General features: G+C 40.7%; 1 protein-coding gene across 2 annotated transcripts; it reads right to left on the reverse strand.

The window, feature by feature from the left end:
- Nucleotides 1–11,920: 11,920 nt before the first annotated feature.
- Nucleotides 11,921–18,360, reverse strand: LOC143555452 (transcription initiation factor TFIID subunit 12b-like). Of its 2 annotated transcripts, none has more exons than XM_077045004.1 (9): nucleotides 17,732–18,360; nucleotides 17,428–17,631; nucleotides 14,920–15,426; nucleotides 14,646–14,720; nucleotides 14,271–14,349; nucleotides 12,946–13,010; nucleotides 12,839–12,874; nucleotides 12,553–12,762; nucleotides 11,921–12,095 (listed from the first exon to the last, which is right to left on the reverse strand). In XM_077045004.1, exons 1-8 carry the CDS (start codon nucleotides 18,263–18,265, stop codon nucleotides 12,583–12,585), a joined length of 1,680 nt encoding a protein of 559 aa, XP_076901119.1. In that variant the 5' UTR covers nucleotides 18,266–18,360; the 3' UTR covers nucleotides 11,921–12,095; nucleotides 12,553–12,582. The 2 variants fall into 2 exon arrangements, with proteins under 2 accessions (XP_076901119.1, XP_076901114.1); XM_077044999.1 differs by having other exon boundaries at nucleotides 14,920–15,435.
- Nucleotides 18,361–20,095: the final 1,735 nt, after the last annotated feature.

Genomic DNA, 20,095 nt, shown 5'->3' on the forward strand with positions numbered 1-20,095 from the left:
CCAAATTGCCCTTACGGGGAGTAATTGCTAGTGATGTACATTATTAATACATGACATGTAAATAATTGCTCACACATGTAATGTATCACAAATGTACTTGTTAAAGTCACACACGATTCACAAACGAAATACGAAACATATTGTGTGCATAGGTATTATGTGCCGAGTCTAGAGACTCGATAATAGTTCCGACACTTAGAAAAATCTCTTTGTTGTTTTAGAACGCTAGAGAGAGTTTTTTTGTGACGCACATCCTTTGGTGATTTAATTTGGGAATTCTTCGCAAACAGTGAGTTTCACTTACCCCTTTAAACTGTTTTAAACGCTTTTCACTTGGGGGAGATAACATACTCCGAAAAACGCATTTAAGATTTTGTTAGTAAATTATATATCACTTGTAAAGGCTAAGTGGCAAACGAAACATTTGAAGTCCTACACATCGAACCGGTTAATATTTGGAATAGCGAGTCACTGTTGAGTAGTACTACTGGGTTTAACAAACCCCACCCAACGCTAAACTCGACTGGAGGTCGAGCGGGTGTAATTTTGGCTAACACGTACCATGGTCTGGATGACCTGGTGACAAGGCACTTGATAAACAGTCAGCTTTGGTGTCGAACACTTATAATACTTGTTGTATAGGCTAGCTACCTATCGATATATAATTGATTTAACACTATCTGGTAACGCAAAACGCTGAACGCAAAACGCTAAACGCTTTATTTTATATAAACTTTTGAACTCACCAACCTCGTGTTGACACTTTTAGTATGTTATTCTCATGTAGCCGAGGCGGGCGCGCGGTATAGGATCATGCATGGTTTTTGAACATTCTGATATGCAAACATGTTTTTAACTATTATTACTTGGGTTTTTAAGTCGTCCTGCGTGACGTAACTTTTGTCTTTTGGTTTTTACGCTTCCGCACTTATTTTCATTTAAACGTTTTTATGGTTTGATTATAACTAATGATTCCGATTCTGTTAGTTCACACCCTCTGACGCTAAAACTCCGTTAGTGGATTTTGAGGGTGTGACAGTCAGAGGAAGAAAACGACGAACAACAGAGCCAAGTGCGTGGAAGGAAGCTGAAGTGCGCTTCCCGCGTGTGCCAGGAGGGCCCAACAAAGAAGGCCCCATAGTCATCAAAAGCCAGCTTGGGCACTACATCACTTCCCGCACTCTTGCTGATAATGGCGCTTCGTCAACCGTCATGTATAGGCAGTTCTTCGACAAACTAGACGACGAAGACAAAGAACGCCTAGAAACGGTTTACGCCTCGATGGAAGGGTTTGACGGCAGCACAAACACCCCCTTGGGGATCCTATCCTTCCCCGTCACTCTCACAGATGGGAAGTAATCCCGCACAGAAGACGTGGACTTCGTCGTAATGAGGAAGCCACACCACACGTACGACATTCTCTTCGGGAGAGACGGGATGGCAAGGTTCAATGCTGTGGTGTCGTCGGTCCATGGTATGATGGGATGGCCAACAGCTGAGGGCGTTGCTATGATCACGGGCATTCCCCAGGTATGCATTGCATCTGTCTCATCCAAACCTAAACCAAAGATAGCTAAACCAACAACCTCTGAGCCAGAAGAATGGGCCTTCAATGGCAAATACCCTGACCAGGCTGTTACCATTGGCCCAACGATCACTCATCCCACACGCACCCTGCTCAAACGCTTGTTGCAAAAAAATGCTGACATCTTCGCGTGGACACCAGCCGACATGACTGGTGTACCCCGAAGTAAGGCTGAGCATAAGCTCAAGTGTGACCCGGCGTTTACGCCGGTCATACAAAAGCGTCGCGTGATGGGGACTGAGCAGGCTAACGCGTGTAGAACCCAAGTCAAGGAACTCCTTGACGCAGGCATCGTACGCGTTAGTAAATATCAAACATGGGTTGCAAATCCCGTCATGGTACCGAAGTCAAACAAACAATGGCGCATGTGCATAGACTTTAAAGACCTAAACAAAGCATGCCCCAAAGATTGTTACCCGTTACCTGAAATTGACCTTAAGGTAGATTCATTAGCACCGTTTCGCCTTAAATGCTTCCTTGATGCGTATAAAGGATACCATCAAATCCACATGGCTGTTGACGATCAGGACAAAACCGCATTTCGGACGCCCGATGGCACATTTTGTTACCAAATGATGCCATTCGGACTTAAGAATGTCGGGTCCACATACCAACGCCTGATAGACAAAGAGTTTCATGCCCAAATTGGGAGGAACTTGGAAGTTTACATGGATGACTTGGTCATCAAAAGCCTAGAGCCAGAAGCGATGTTGAAAGACATCGAAGAAACTTTCAACACGCTCAGAAAAATAAACATGAAGCTCAACCCGAGCAAGTGTTCCTTTGGGATGGAAGAAGGGAAGTTCTTAGGAGTCATCGTTACTAAAGATGGCTTCAGAGCGAACCCTGAAAAGGTCGAAGCCATTATGAAAATGGAATCACCTACTACCATCAAACAGGCTCAGACACTGAATGGACGACTAGTCGCACTTAACCGCTTTTTGGCAAACCATGCGGATAGGCCGTTCCCATTCGTGTCAACATTGAGAAATTGCTTGAAGAAAACGCACTTCCGCTGGACACCAGAAGCGGAAGCAGCTTTTCAAGAGATTCGGTCACGCTTGATCGAACTCCCAACACTCACAGCACCAGAAGTGGGGGAGGAATTAATTCTTTACCTCTCCGTCACAGACAGAGCAACCGGGGCAGTCCTACTAGTAGAACGAAAAGGCATCCAGATGCCCATCTACTATGTTAGCCGCGTCTTAACAGATGTAGAAACCCGGTACTCTACCCTGGAAAAATTAGTCTTAGTGCTTGTACAGGCTTCACGCAGGCTAAGACGATATTTCCAGGGCCACCCAATCACCATTCTCACCAACTTCAAACTTGCAAACGTTCTAGGCAAACCCGAGTTGTCAGGGCGCCTAGCCAAATGGGCAATTGAATTGGGAGAATACGCGATAAAGTACAAGCCAAGACCAGCTATAAAAGGCCAGGTCTTGGCCGACTTTATTGCAGAAGTCCCCGCTTCGCGGGAAAAAGAGTGCCAGGAAGAGGCTCAACCCTCTCCAGCACAGGACATTGATGATGTCTGGCGACTCTATACTGATGGAGCAGCCAACAACGAGGGTTCAGGCACAGGGTTGAAACTAACTAACCCAGCAGGCCAAGAGTACACTTACGCTATTCGGCTGGATTTCCCAAGTACGAATAACGAAGCGGAGTATGAAGCATTCTTGGCCGGATTAAGAATTGCGCGTAAGATGGGGGTAAAAACTTGGAAGCCCACGTGGATTCCATGTTAGTAGCCAACCAGATAAACGGGACGTACACGGCCGTGAACGACACAATGGCCCTGTACCTCGCACAAGCAAAAACCCTTATGCGCGATTTTAACGATTGCAAAGTTATGCACATCAAGCGAAGCGAAAACAAATATGCGGATGAGTTAAGCAAGCTTGCATCGTTAGCCTTCACCCACTTGGGAAAGGACATCCGCGTTGAACTTCTTGGAGCACCATCAGTCCCGCACAAGGAAATCTGTGTCATCCAAACCGGCACGGAAACATGGATGACACCAATCATAAATTACCTTGCAGCGGGTATACTCCCAGAGTCGAAGACACATGCAAGAAAGATACGCTGTAAATCACTGAACTATCAACTTGTTGATGACATACTTTCAGGCGTAACTTTCTTGGCCCACTCCTCAGATGCGTGGACGACCAAGATGCCGACTACCTCCTAAGGGAAGTACACGAAGGCATCTGTGGAGTATACGCAGGTCCACGCGCAGTTGTAGCTAAGCTAAACAACGCGGGATACTTTTGGCCGGGGATGCACACGGATGCGCTGGCCTACATCAGAAAATGTAGATTCTGCCAGCTCTACGCACCCAACACGCATCGCCCGAAGAACGAACTTGTTCCAGTCACTTCTTCATGGCCATTTCAGAAGTGGGCCATCGATGTAACAGGCCCATTTCCCACAGCAGCAGGAAACGTTCAGTTCCTAGTGGTAGCCATCGACTACTTCACCAAGTGGATAGAAGCAAAACCCTTAGCCCAAACAACCGCAAAACATATCAAAAAATTTATTTGGGAATTTATTATTTGTCATTTTGGACTTCCACAGAATTTGGTGAGCGATAACGGCACCAACTTTGCTGACCAGAAGCTACAAAAGTGGCTGAAAGAACTTCAAATCACCCACACCTTTACCTCAGTGGCACACCCGCAGGATAATGGTGAGGTGGAAAGAGCAAACAAGAGCATCGTCGACGGCATAAAGAAAAGACTCTTGGAACATAGATCCGGCTGGGTGGACGAAGTTCCACATGTCCTTTGGGCGAACAGAACGCTAAAAAAGGCAAGCACGGGCGAAACCCCGTTCAGCCTCACCTATGGCACTGAAGCCATGGTCCCGGTCGAAATTGGTCTACCCTCACCAAGAGTCATAACTCAACCAGAAGACAATGATGCGGAAAGACGGTTAGACCTTATGCTGACCGAAGAACGCAGAGACTTAGCCGCAGCGCGTGAAGAGAACTACAAGCGACAAATGCAAAAGTACTACAACACGCGGGTAAAACTCTGCAACTTCAATGTCGGAGACTACATACTGCGTAACAACGAGGCTTCGAACCAAGAACGCCCAGGAAAGCTGGCCCCGGTCTGGGAATGGCCATAAATCATTAAAGAAGTTTTGGGAAAGGGCGCATACCGGCTCGATGGCACCCCCATCCCAAGAACATGGAATGGAGCTCAGTTACGCAAATGTTACATGTAGATCAATTCCAAACTTGTAAAGAAAAGGCCTAGAGCCACTTCTAATGGAAATGATTCTCCTTTCACATTGTGTTGATAGCCTTACCTTTATACTTATGAACTGACCGCATTGATATGCCGGTATTCACCGCATAAATAAGTGTGGGAGGAAGTAAGTCGTTGCGTGTGGAAAGCGGCACAACCCGCATAAACACAAAAACAGTAAATATTTCTAAGAGGAAGATGAGGAAAACCTTCACGCAGGTCAGATATAGGTAAAGTTTGGTCATCCTACTAAGTGAAAGTGACGGTTCTACCCGCACAATCATGATAGAGGAAACAGAACAGTAACCTATTATCCAACACGCGTCGAAAGGTTAACTTATTCAAAACACTTAGAAAATTGCTAAGTTAAACTAAAATATGCATGAGCAATTCATATAATGTTTACAAGGCAAGGCGTTAACAAAATATTTATATTTAAAATAAAAATTCAAACATTACAAGAATGGCTAGGTATTTACCCGCCTACAAAAATACAAATCTATCCTAACGGTTGGAAGGGATCTCAAGGTTCAAGCTTCAGGACCACTCCCTCCAAACCCACTCGAACCCGCACCATCAGTTGTCTGCGGCGGTTCGAGGAAAGCCTTGAGAACAGCTAGCCCGTCATCAGCAGCTGCAATTTCGTTCACCTTCTCCACAACCGGATGCGGGAAGGCAGCATACTGGTTCACAGCTTGGTCGTAGGCAGCTTCAGTGTCTACATCGTGTAAAGGAAAGTTGGAAGGCAGGATGCCCTTCTCTGCAAGTCCTAGACCAAGCAGGAAACCAGCTTTCTCCCCATCCTCATGAGAAGCGTTGAGGGCTGCACTCATGGCATCGTTATAAGATGTGTTCGCGAAAATCCGATGCACAATCTACAAAAAAAAGTATATATAAAGGAACTTTTCTAAGTATAAAGAAAAGCGTAAAGAAATTATGGAGCTACGCGTACCTGCGGCAACGCTTCTCGTAGAAGTCATTCCTTAGTGATCAGAGCTTCTTGGAGGGTAGCTTGAGCTTGATCGCAGGCGCGTTCGGCTTCATTCTTGTTGAGGTTGGCAAGCAACACATCCTTAGCAGCAGCCTCTTCAACGCCCTTGAGCTTGCGCTCAGTGCGATCAAGCATACCCTTCTGATCCAGGAGCTCTTGGAGCTTCTTGGCATCTTCTAAAGCCAAAGCATCATGAGCCTGCTGAAGCTTCTCTAGTTTGGCTTTGAGCTCTTCGTTCTCAGTGCGCAGAGGCTCAGCAACGGCTTCAGCTTTGGTGGCCCTCTCGGTCGCATTACGCACAGTTTCCTTGGCCAACCTAAGCTGTTCGTTAACAGCTTGGGTAGCCTTGGAACGGGCCTCATGCCTGGCCTGAATCTCGACCTCAAGGTCCTTGAAGGCCTTCTCCTTCTCCGCGGCGGTGGCAACAAGCCTCTTGTTCTCCTCCCGCAATGCTCGCGCCTGAGCCACTTCCAGGCTACGTGCAGTCTTTAACTTGTCGTTTTCACGACAAAGTAGCTCGACACGCGGCTGCATCCAGGCAAGGAGGATCCGGAGCTCGTTGGACAGCCTACCATCCTGGTAGCTGGCCATTGCCTCCCCCAACGCACCGCTTGGGGCGGCATGGCGCGCCCAGTCGACGCATTCCGCAGCCGTCCGGAGGGTCGTTCCTCGCCGGATATTCCACCGTGGAGCGTACACCTCATTGGAATCCGAAACTGCAAAAACAAAAAATAGTTAGGAAAAAAATGACAAAAATGGATAATAGGCCCAAATAACCCCACGCACCTGTAGGGTCGATAACAGGCCGGTAGCCGCCGAACCCGTCACCCGAACCTAAGGGATATCCATCCAAGAGGTCAAGGAGATGGGAATGAGACAAAGATTGGCTAGAGGTCCCAACCCCAAACATACCTGAAGAACCGGCCATGGACGAGGTAGTCCCTGACACCGGAGGGGGCATGGTAGAAGCCACCGTGGTAGAGACCATCGGAGGTGAACTCATTGGAGATGAACTCACAACCGTGGTCGCCGCTGCGGATGAGCTTGCAGAAAAAGTCACCGCCGGCCCAGTGAAGGATGTGGTAAAGATAGCACTGACGGCCGGCGGAGATGAAGTCATAACTGGAACAGTTGCCTCAACAGTAGGGGCAACTGAACCAGCACCGGAAACAGGCGCAGCCGCCTGGTTCATCGCCTCGGATAGGTTGACCAAACCTATCGTCTGGGTCCTGAACTACTTCCTCCCGCACCGCTCTGAAAAGCAGATACGTCCACTCCTGCATAAAGAACAAAATATTAAAAACAATGGCGAAAAGAAATGCGGGAAAGGTAAAAAATTATACTTACGGGTTTTCTTAATCTTTAAAGACCTGACGGGCGGAGACGAACCCGATGGAACTGGCCTCTTCACACCAGTCACCGTCGCAACGCTTGGTTGCTCGGAGGTGACCGCCGTCTCAACCTCCGAGACAATGGTCTCACCACCACCAAGGTCCCCCGCCGCCTCCTCACTCTCAGTCTCGGAATCCGACTGATTCCCCAGGTCGACGACGGAAGCGACCTTCGCCTTGCCCTTCCCGCCAGCAGCCTTCTTTTTCCTCACAAAGAAGGGCCCATCTGCGGATTCCTCATCAGAAGATGACAAAATTAGAGAAATTCCAGCAGAAGTTTGAGCATGAAGAGGACGAGGATTGAAGAACTTATTACCTGGCCGAGTGGTGCTTAGGATCTCAAGACCTGCCGGATAGACTTCTACGAACCTATCCGCAGTTTGCTCCAAGATGGGCAACTCGTTCTCGTCAAGATCACTAGTACCCAACCGTGCGGGACAACCAGTCTCCCGCGGATGCAGGAGCGATTGTAAGTCGTTCCCTTCTGAAATAAGAAAAGATAACAGTGTTAGTAGAAAAACCCTAAACCAACACAAAAAATGGAGCATACCGTAAAGAGTAGAGCTCAAACCGTATTCAAGGACGATGGGTATTTGCAGCGTCCCAGACCCGGCATCCTTCCGCACGCGGCTCATCCCGAGCATCACCATCCCAGACTCCGCGAAGCGATAAACCGGAGTCTGGATCTGGGAAATCTTGGCGAACCATTCCGCTTCCTGGTAATTGGAGGCGTGAAGGTTAGGGAGCGCCCTCCCGTTCTTGAACGTCATCACGATGGGGACGACGCGAGCGGAGATGTAGAAAAACTCCCGCTTCCAAGACCAAAGACTGCGCTCGGTAGCGCAGATCTTCAACCCCTTGATCCGAGTGACCAGGGTATACCAACCCTGGATGCACCTCCAGGAGTAGAAGGTCATCAAGCGGTCGACGCGGGGCTCGATGCCCAGAATACGGCACACCCATTCGAAGTGGCGAACTTTAGCAATCGCCATCGGGTGCACCTCCGTCAAATGCACACCGTGTTTCTCCAAAACACGGTATACGAACTTCGTTAATGGGAATCTGAGATTCCCATATATGAAGAATGAGGCATAAACCCCTATCTTTCCCTTAGGGGCATCATACACCGTCTGGTGGGGCTCCGGAAACTCAGGCTCATAAGGATCGGGCATGAACTTCTTGACGATATAGTGGTATAAATCGACAGAAAGAGTACACTGGCACTCGCCAGCAGTACTCTTATCGTCCTTATCAGACGTGGACGTCGGGTTCTCGAGGTATACGTCGGACTCCTCGACGTTAACCTTGGGATCATGTGTAGAATAAGACATTTTTTAGATGTTAAAGAGAGCGATTTCAGGAGAATGCTCGACGGAAAAGTTAGAGTATTCGCCGAAAATCGCTTAGAAGAAGAAGAGTGAAGTGAAAGTATGGAATGAGATACACCCTCTCCCCCCTTATATACTCATCGCAATGAATGTGATGAATTTAATGCGGAGGAGAGAGAGAGAGCGCAGGTGCAATGAAACGGCGACACGTGTGGATAAAGCAAGCTGGCAACAGGTGTCAGGATGGCGCGTGACATGAAACTCGCACCCACGCGCCTGAAAAAGCGTTCTGATTGACCACATGCTGTCACGTCGTCATAACTTCCTGCACGTCCTGAAACCGTCAGAAGACGCCAACGTCCCTTCAGCCGTTTGGACTGTCCTTATCCTTTCACCGACTCTTCGAATTTCAGAAAGATTCAAAAAGATTCAAAAATAAGAGGGAATATACCCCCTTACCTTGGAAAACAAGAAACCATAAGACAAGTGCGGGTACAGTGTCAATGCGAAACCCTTCACATACTTAGCACTCGCAGGGAATTGAAGCCAAGATACCTTGGAAAACAAGGAACCGTAAGACAAGTGCGGGTACAGTGTCAAGGCGAAACCCTTCACATACTCAGCACTTGCAGGGAATTGAACCCAAGAAGGATCTTATGGGCCATGCTTGCGGAAAGAGAAATAACACCTCCGCATGGCGGGAACGTTGAGAACTAGATTGTTTGAAGCTTCAAGGTGGAATTGGTGGTTTAACATAACTGATCACTATGTCCAAAACTACCAAAACCTCGTGAAGAATCTATACAAGTGAAACTCAACGCTCCCGACTTGCGAAGAGGTTAAACACCTACCCGCATCATAACCAAAGATCAGGCAGAAAAGTCAGGAATTTCTGCAAGTGACATTAGGAAAACTGCGGGAAGAATCCCCACTAAAAACCTTAAAAAAACAAAAACCCCTCTTTAAAACCCCTTGCTTAAAGTCCAAAAGTTCACCTCACTAACAATTCATGAGAAGAACAATGGATTGGGGGGACTTGAAGAGGTAGTTCCCCGCAAAGCCCAGTTGGACCCGCAAGACACACCTTGAAGAGGTACGTCTGCGCAAAGACCAGCTGGTTCCGCAGGACCCACCATGCTCAGAGATGAAGACCTTACACGCAGTAAGCCAGCTGTTCCCGCAGGAAAGCCTCCCTTGGTACAGTACCCTACCTGTTCCCGCAGCTGTGGGTACAAGCCAAGAAGGAAGGCTACCCGCACTAACAGTAAGGCTACCCGCACTAACAGTAAGGCTACACGCATAAGGCACTAACTCATACTTCAGCAATGTCACCTAAGGAAAGAATGAGCAAGGCGGGAATATTCCCGCCCAAAAGAGCCTGTCCGTACGCTTCTGGAAGATCTTTTGTACTATACCTGCCAAGGTATGGACAAAATAGACAAGATCTGACAAAAGCAGCCCATGAACCAATCACAGGGTGACAGCTCACCGACAATAGTACGAGGAGGAGCACGCTCCAATACAAAATGTCACTATCAGCCGCTGCCTACCCACCAACTCCCATCGTGGCACGTACGTAGCCTGTAGTTGGTGGAAAAGGAATATTATATACAGCTGGTCGTACCTGCTTGGAAACCTACATTCGGCTATAAATACTCCAACACCTTGGAACGGTATGATCATCTTATATTCTCCCTAGCTATTTCTCTCAATATACACTTATATTCAGAGCAATCTAGTCTGATTCTCACGCCGGAGGGTGGTCACAAGGAGGAACCCCCCCTTCTCAGTGACGAGCTCACGGTGTCTGTTTTGCAGGTCGAGAAGAATAACCATCTTTGCCGGACCTAACCCTCGTGGGAAGCATCTACTTAACCCTAAGATTATCCGTAATCTGCCGGGGTCATTTAGTGTTTCTTCAATGAGGCTGTTTAAAAAAAATTAAATTTTTGAGGCAGGTGGGGCACTTAATGGTAGAGTTAGGAATTTTTTCTTGTGAGTTTTGGTATTTTGGGGGCTCGATTTTTTTCTAGCGTCTTAAGTTTTCAGGCTTGAATGGGTCGGGTCGGTCGGTCTTTCGGTCAGATAAAATGCAACATTACTATCATAACAAAAGTATATCGTCATTTGATAAAATACATTGTCATTTTAAATAAGATATTGCATATTACAAAGTTCTTTTGAATAGTTTTGAGCTTTTCTTACAAACTATATATGGATTATTATTTTATTAGCTCATTTATAATGTTAGTAATTTTTGTAGTTTTTTCTAAGCTTTTAATATTTTATAAAAAAAATATTTATTACAAAAAAAAAATTAATCAAATTTGTCATAATCAATAAATATTTTTTTAAATGATACTAGATTCGCTAGTTGAAAAAAAATGAGTTCATTTGTTAATTCGATACTATAGGTTATATATAAAACCGAAAAAAGACCACAGGTTCGGACGAACCCGGTGGCCACTATGTCCCTCCGCCGCTATGTAAAATTTTTAAGATAATTATGATACACTCCAACATAAAACATAACTACATGTATTTCATGACCAAAGAGTTAAAATACACATCCGAAAGTGACCATTTGGTGATTTTCTTTAATTATCAAGCATTTGCATTCCCTCAAATCATATTTTACCTCTAATTTTGCTAAGAATAATAATTTTCAAAATTTGTTTTTCATTTAAAAACCACATCTCATCCCCTACTTTTATTTTCATAATCACTTATTTTATTATTATCTCGTTTTTATATATTCACATAAGTTTAATGAAAGAAGAATAGTAGCTTTACATATATAAAAAAGTTATTGTAGCAACTTTTATAATTTGAATTAGAGAAGTAAAACGTTGGAAAGATGAAGTGTGTTTTCAAAGGAATTTTTAATGGCATTGGTTATTCACACACACTTTTAACAAACATTTTATCTATTATGTACACTCTTTAAAGAGAGAGGGTGTATGAATAACACATCCCTTTTTAATCCTTTAAAGATGAAAAAGGATTTGACTGCACTCTTGGTAAGTTTTTCATTTGCAAAGAGTGGAGCATTTTTCTTCCAAATTTTGTCTGGTACGGTCTCCCTTTAAAAACACATATATGAGCAAATTCGGTACCGGTACCGAAATCGGTACCAAAGTTTTGAGTTTCAGGATCCATACGGTACTGGTATTTCCCAAATCTTTACCTTCAATATACTGTACTGGTAGTATTTCCCGAATCTTTACCTTCAATATACCGTACCGGTACCGAACCGAATATTTTGGTACCGGTACCAAAAATTTGTGATTTTGGGGATCGGTATTTTTGGTACCGATCAGTACCGAGCTCATCCCTATATATGTGTGCCTCACTATGCAATGGGCCAATGGTAAATAACAAAATATGAAATAAATTAAACATCCAACTTTAAATCACAATTTGTAAAAAACAGAAATCAAAACATGTCCTCAAACTAAGCTGCATAAGTTATATTATTTGTTTGTTGACTGAAACTATCCCTCTATATCTCCTATATTTTACAATTCATATGTCACACCCTCCAATCTGCATCCATGACAAGAATCAGTTAAGTTTGCAAATAAGACTAAGAGAATACAGGTAAAAATAGAAAACAAGCCAAACGGATTAAGGTTGACCCGTAAGGCCGTAACACACTGTCCGCTCTGTCTTATATATGATCACAAAAGTTATATATTTGAGATACTAAGGGCATGTTTGGGATTCCTTATTTGCACCTCCTTATACCTTATATAAGGAGTTTTCCATAAGTTACAAAATCCTAACTTATGAAAACTCATTTTTCCTTCTTTAAAAGGTTTAATAAGTTATATTACCCAAACACTATTTTAATCTATAAAAGTGAATAAGTTATAAGGAGGTAAAAATAAGGAAACCCAAACACCCCCTAAATATACCAATATCAACTAATTCATAAGTAACTGGGTCAAACTAATCACCTGCAGTTAGAGTAACACGAAACTGTAAAAAAAAATTGACAAACCTGATATCTGAGAGGTTAGGTTAGACTGAACTAGTAACCATCAAACCCTTGTTTGTGTTGCTGATTTTGACTAGGGTTTGAAAGATGGTTCAGCTGGTCTGAGCTTGGGGAAGGCCTGGTCAACTGATTGGGACCAAACTGGTTACGCTGGTCCGGTTTAGAATTACTCATAGTTGCTTCAGAATAAGAGTTCTCCATCAGTCCTTGTATCTGAGTTAATAATCTTTTAGTTATTTAAATGAAGTAATTACATTATCAAAAGCGAGTAATAACATATAATGCTTACCATATCCATACGTTTCTTGTGGAGATCACTTGCCGGCTGCATATATATTAATATAATAATGAATTAACGATTCAACAAATATGAATGAACATTTTAAAGAAACTTACGCGGTTTTGTTCTTGTTTCTTCTCTTCACTTGAGAACCCGGGAATTGTTAACTTGTAGTTCTTTTCTGTAAAAATATAGCAGAAATTAATTATATAATAGTAGAAAACAAGGGTGTTCAAAATTATACATGTAGAAGTTGCAATATAAACCAACTTTAACTTCCTGACAACTTTATCCTTGTATTACAAACATCATCTTTGCCTTTTCTTTGTAGTGTATAAGGGTAAATTTGTTAAAGTTAATATTAGAAAATTTAATTGTTACAAATTTTATAATTGTAAAAGAATTACTATTCTTTTAGAAGAAAATACCTCAAATTAGTTTTATAATACATTAAGATATACAAATTAACATTCAAGATAACTTAACTTACGAAAAAACATTAAACAATATACTAAAAAACTGAAAACTACGTGTATGCTACATGAAAAACAGTTTTTAAGTATTGGGTTCAAGAGACTTGGATTTTAGAGCTAGGCAAACCGTACGAACACGAGCGAAGCATGTTCGTGTTCATTCATTGAACTTTAACTGAACAAACAATCGGATACGAAAATTAAACGAACATGGATTTCTTGTCCGTGTCCATTCATTAAGAAAAAGAAAATGAACATGTTCGTGTTTGTTCATGTCCGTTCGTTAACAGTATAAATGAACGAGCACAACTGAACATGGATAAACTGGCATAACGGTGCTAAATTAGTTAAAAGTAATGTGAAACCAATGTTTTGGCCTAAAAAGTTATTGAAACTCGACTAAATGTTGTGATGGGCCAAAAGATATAAATGAATATCCTAATTAGCGTAAACTAATAAAATTAAACAGATGTAAATGAATGAACACAAACGAATTTAAATGAACGATTGAGACATGTGCTTATGTTCTTTCATTTTACTAAATGTACAAAACTTTGTGTTCATGTTCGCTCGTTTATTAAAAACGAACATAAACAAACTTCCTGTTGAACAGTTTTCGAACCGTTCGCTGAACATTCAATTTGTTTACAGGCCTATTTAGAACCACACATTTGGGCCTAATTGTTCATTTTACTAAATGAACAAAACTTTGCGTTCATTTTCGTTCGTTTATTACATAAACAAACTTCCCGTCGAACAGTTTACGACCTGTTCACTGAACGTTCAATTTGTTACAGGCCTATTTAGAATCACTCATTTGGGCCTAATTGGTCCTAGGAATTAGCCTAATCGGGCTTTTGATCAGATGTTAGGCCCAATATGCCATTTTTTGGAATCAACTGGACCTTATTGGGCCACTCTCAAGACCGTTTATGGATCTTTGCAATGTGTCAAGATGAAACACATACCTAGGTGTAGCAGAATGTCTTTTGATTCCACAATTGAAGATTTTCTATGTTTTGCCAATGTGGCTCCAAATGAAGTAACCTACAAAATATTTTAAAACATTAACTACTTATAAATACTTAAAATGAGCAATATGACATCTGTGGGTCAGACCAGCCCATACTAAGAACAGTCCTTTTCAACCCCAGCCTTGTTTGACACATTACCCGTAAGTATATTTTCGATATAGAAATCGGAAGGATCCGATTTGAGCAAACTTTCAATTCAAAAAAATTTGTTGGAACGGCTAAAACTTTTCGATCCACGGTGTATAGAGCACGAATAAACCATCGGTACAAGAATAATAAAGTTTATATTGTACAGTTAGCGAGTCTTACCGAATCGATAAATTCATCAGCAAGCATCAAAAGAAGATCTTCAACTTCAGGATCTAAAGTTGCATTTGGATCCACCTGAAAACCGAAAAATAAAAATTAAATGTGAATAACTTTATACCAAATTCACCAAATCAATTATTAATTACTAATTTCCTAATTCAAAATGCATAATCTCAATTCGATATCCCTAAATCAAACTGATGAAACCCTAACTCAAACACAGAAGCTCAAATTGAAGTCCCTAATTTACAATGCAGAATCTCAATCGCCTGACCTGTGCAACCAAATCTTGAATATTTCTTTTACCAAGAAGATGATTACTGGCTTCTGTGCCTTGGCTCGAACTGCCGCCTGGAGTGGTGGTCCCCGATGCAGTTGCATCAGGTTGCGATCCGGTCAAACTCAGAGATTTTTGACCGGCAGATCCTGCAATTCTTGGAGACTGCTGCTGCAAAAGTTGTTGCTGACCTGGCATCTGTTGCTGCTGATGCCCAATTGGTTGTTGCTGGTTAACCTGCTGTTGCTGTTGTTGAATCATTTGTGATAATTGTTGTTGGTTCAATGACATTGAATTGTGCAATTGCGAAGAAGGAAGCTGTTGACTCATAAGTGCATGTTGCCTTTGTTGTTGTTGAAGGCGAAACGAAGGAGAATTAGGTGCTGGCATTTGCTTTGACCATTGTTGTTGATTTATATTGTTTTGCAACATGGCTAATTGACCATTTTGACCCAATTGTGACAACTGTGAGGTCATGAATGACGTCCTCGACAGACCTTGTGCCTGCAATTTCTAAAAATTAAATTCGTGATATTAGCAAAAGTACAAAAGTAAAGGGGTCAACCGTTTGACTTGTTTTACTACTCACAAAATCTCACATCACAAACCGCCTATATTAAATACTCCTACTTTTTGTGTTCGAGTTTTCCAAAGTCAATGAAAACTCGAACTTCCACAATGCTCTTTTCCGTTGAATAAACATGTGAACATAACTTTGTGGTCAAATCTTATAAAGATCAAAATCAATAAGATTTACACCACATCTTTTATATCGAGTTTCCTCATCTTCAAACTTTAAATACAAATAACTTCTCCCAAAAGTTAAACCTCAGCCCAATCGGGAAAATTTTAAGTCCAAATCAGCGTTCCAAATATATAATATAAATGCTTTGCCGTTGTTTTGTTAAGAGAGCGTGACGTGAAATTTTAATCAATTTATATACTAAAATAAGCTGTGAGAAATCAATTAAACAATGTTACTAAACTTAAAAATTTCATGAGCTTATCATATTTGATTCACATTAGTTGAAATGAAAGCATTAGTAAAAAAGCATTCTATCTTTTGAAATTAATTTTGTATAAAAACAAGTTTTATACATCCTAAATTAGTTACATAACTATTTTTCTGTTGCGTTAATAGCTTTTATTAGTTGATAAATGCATGGCACACATGAGTTTTGAATCATTACATCCAGTGTATATTAAAATCAACATAATACTACTAAGACATAAATAAATTTTATTTTTATTTCTTTCTTAGTAGTATTAAAAAAGCTATTAAAACAGAAAAATAGACATGGAACTACTTCAGGCTCTATACAACTTGTCTTCGTACAAAAACATGTTTCAAAGCCTTTAGAATACTTCTTTACCAATGCGAACATTTCAACTAATTTGAATGAAAAATATGATATGGTCACGAAATATCCAAGTTGAGTAACATAGTGTTTAATTGATTCCCTGCAGCTTATTTTAGTACATAAATGGGTTAAAATTTTGCATCACCCTCTCTCCACCACACACGGCAAAGCATTTATATTATGGTATACGTTTTTTTACCAATTTTCCTCATTTGCGACCATTAGATAGAAATAATTTCTCCCAGAGGTCAAACCCAGCCCAACGAGAAAATTTCAAGCCCAAATCAGTGTTTCAAAATATAGTAACTGAAACCTCAAGAGTGTTTGAAACCTATTTTTGTCTGTTCAAAATGACGATGGATTAAATGAAATTCAACTTACTGATAAAAATATGTTGATAGCAAGTGTAACTATTTAGCACCTGCTTTTAACGGCGAAAAGACTAAATATAAAAGAAAACTGGCATAATAAAAAAACAAAACTACACCGTTTACTCCAATCTAGATCTTTTATTCTTCCATTTATTCCAGATACTTAGCACTTTCGCATACTTTTTTCATGCAATTTATCTTATTACGCATAACTCAAGACAATTGAAAATTACAACAAAAGATCATACATTGCACTCATCTGTTTTAATTATCACTCATGACCTAATATGAAAGCATTATACTGTCAAGTCATCATATATATAGACTGCTGTAAGAACTCGGACAACTTTTATATCAAAAATTTAAATAAAAAAAAATCCAAAGCATACTAAAGTATGACCATTTTAACTCCCATATATATATAGACTGCTGTAGCTAAAGAAACACAAAAAAGTTTCCACATTGGTTAAGAAAACGATACGACTTTCACATTTATCAGAAGCATTATACTGTCAAGCCATCATAAGTTCATAACAACTGTCAAGAGGCCACAACTTATATCAAAACTGTAGAATTGAAGGGGGTTTACGACACTAAACCTTACGAAAACCAAACTAGTAGGCGCACAAAAACGCTAATAATAACATACTGATAACTATAATTAACAGAATCCACCTAGAATAATAACTTTTCTTCATATAAACACTCAAAAAAGTTTGTTTTTTTTCTTTTTAAATGTAGTAACTAGTAAGTTGTTGAGATAATATGTATACCTGACTAGATGCGAGTGCATTTTGCTGTGGCAATTGCGGTCTCATTTGGGCCTGATTCATCCTTTGTTGGTTAAAAGCAAGCGACCCGCCATTTGCCCTAATCTGATTATTCAAATTGTAAGAACCCATCATGTTCATGTTCATCCCCATTTGCCCACCTTGAAATTGACTCCCACCTTGAACCATCCCGGTTTTCGCCCGAGGCTACACACAATAACAATTTAGACCTAACATAGACCTAACATAAATCAAACTAATAATAATAATAATAATAATATCAACAACTAATTGAAAGTAAAATTACCGAAGCTAATAAATGAGATTGTAAATTAATCTGTGCAGCTTGATTGGGGTTCATTGTGAGGTGGCCGGTTTGACCGAGCAAGTTAGACCGGGCTAAACTCGCATTCCCAATCTGCCCAATTTGTTGTTGCTGTTGATTCTGCTGCTGCTGCTGCTGACCGTTGGTGAAATTCATCTGCCCGTAGATCCTAGCAGGGTTGCTGCCCGTACTCATAGGAATATTATTATTAGTATTATTATTAATATTATTAATATTATTATTGTTATTATACTGTTGTTGTTGTATGTGATTCAAACGTGACATAGATGGCGACCGCTGTAAACCCTGTTGATGAATTTGAAATTGTTGATGTTGAAGCAATTGTTGTTGCTGGGATAGAACGTTGGCTGATGATGATGAGCTGTTGTTGTTATTAATATTATTATTAATTGTGGGTTCGATTGAAGAAGGTAGGGTTTGAGATACGGGTTGTTGATCGAGGTTGGAAATTGTGGATTGAATTGGGGATGGTGCTGATGAAGAACCATCCGCCATGGTTTGAATTGGGTTAATGGGTTATTATTATTATAACATATGGGAATGATTGATTTGTGAGAGCAGAGTGACAGTAATAATAATAATGAGAAGAAGAAGAAGAAAGGTTTGATCGAGAAGGAAACTAGTTCTTACTTCTTACTGAACTTATTATTATGAGACTACTTGTTATTACAACATAAACCCTTAATGATGGATGCTATGTTGTTACATGTTTAGCAAGTGTAATCAAACTAGAGTGAAATGGAATCTTTAATGTTAGACGGTTTAGTTATGTACTTTTTAGTTAGCTGGTTATGATGACGGTGGTTCTCGGTTGATCACGAGACACAGCTGAGATATTCATGCTTCAAGACCTTGTGGGTTCGTTTGTTCTAGTTGTAACTGTTACTTAACGCATTTAACACTTTCTTTCATGGGACGATGATTGTTATACTATAATTAAAAGCATCCTGTGAAATTTTGAATGAAAAAATCCGGCGGACTTGTGTTTGAGAGAGAGTGTATAAAAAACAACTAATAATTCCCGTTTGTTTTAAATTGATGTTTAGTAGATTGCATCTTCCTGATGAGGTTAGGGTTAATAAAATAAAAGGGTGAATTTAAGTTTTAATAGCTCAAACTATAATTCATTGGCTGATAATAATATATAATGACAATTTAACAAGCGGCAGTAATAAAGAGGTAACTTTTTCTACATGTAACTTTCATTTATGTCGTTTCTAAACAATTTGTTATATTTTGATGACGATATAATTTAGTGCATTGTTCATCCGAGCAAACAAATTTGCTTTACCATTAGAGTCAAATTCTAGCTTCAAGACCTTGTTGGCTTGTTTGTTCTAGTTGTAACTGTTTACTTTCATAAGGTGATGGTTGTTACGTTGTAATCGAAACTTAGAAAGCATTGTCATGTGAAAATGTGTTTGAAAAAAATATGACGGGCTTGTTATGAAGATAGAGTGTAGAAAGCCACTAGTAATTCCGTTTGTTTATTGATGTCTAGTATATTGCATCTTCCCGATGAGGTTAGGGTTAATAAAATAAAAGGGAAAACTAAGTTTTAATAGCTCAATCTATAATTCAGTGGCTGATTCTATAATGACAATTTAACAACCGGCAACAATGAATATGTAATTTTATATGTCTATAACTTTCATTTATGTCATTTCAAACAATTTGTAATACTTTGATTGTGATAAAATTTAGTATATTGTTCACTGGAGCAGACGAATTTACTTTACCATTAAAAATAAATTCTAGTTTCAAGACCTTGTTGGCTCGTTTGTTCTAGTTGCAACTGTTACTTTCAGCCTTTAACACTTGGTTTCATGGGATGATGGCTGTTATGTTGTCATGTAAGACTTATTTTGTGAAAATTTGATGAAAAGTTCGGCTAGACTTATGTTCAAGTGAAGGCATAGAAGGCCACAAATATGTTAAAAGATGAGACCGTTAACAATTAATCAATTAGTTGAGATTGTTATTTGACAATAATCTATAATTAAAATTAATTAAATCCCATTTTCCTATACCAATTAAAGGTGCATACCTAGTAACAACATATTTTCTAAGTCTAGTTGATAAAAGGAATGGGAAAAAAACTGATAAATCAAAATATAAATAATTGATAAAAACATAACTTAAATAACCGACTCAAATTAATAACCGATGATTTGTTAGGCTATGTGTAGGGCTACAAAATAGGGGGATTTTCGACACGTGACGTCTTGCCAGCAGATGAGCAATTTTCAGTTTAGGGAGGTAGTTGTGTTGTAGCCCCATCCCCACCCCCCACACCCAAACGGTTATCATTGGTCCATTTAATAA

This window comes from Bidens hawaiensis, unplaced genomic scaffold (assembly GCF_021521415.1).
Source record: "Bidens hawaiensis isolate Kalapana, Puna unplaced genomic scaffold, B.hawaiensis_p1.1 tig00001032_1, whole genome shotgun sequence".
Classification (NCBI taxonomy): domain Eukaryota; kingdom Viridiplantae; phylum Streptophyta; class Magnoliopsida; order Asterales; family Asteraceae; genus Bidens; species Bidens hawaiensis.

Bases quoted from the DNA above. Each gene is read 5' to 3' on its own strand.
- LOC143555452 (XM_077044999.1), bottom strand. From the start codon at position 18,265: ATGGCGGATGGTTCTTCATCAGCACCATCCCCAATTCAATCCACAATT. The intron at 14,350-14,645 runs GTAAGACTCGCT...AATATTTTGTAG, and splicing joins CTGATGAATTTATCGATTCG to GTTACTTCATTTGGAGCCAC. The intron at 12,763-12,838 runs GTAAGCATTATA...TTATTAACTCAG, and splicing joins ACAAGAAACGTATGGATATG to ATACAAGGACTGATGGAGAA.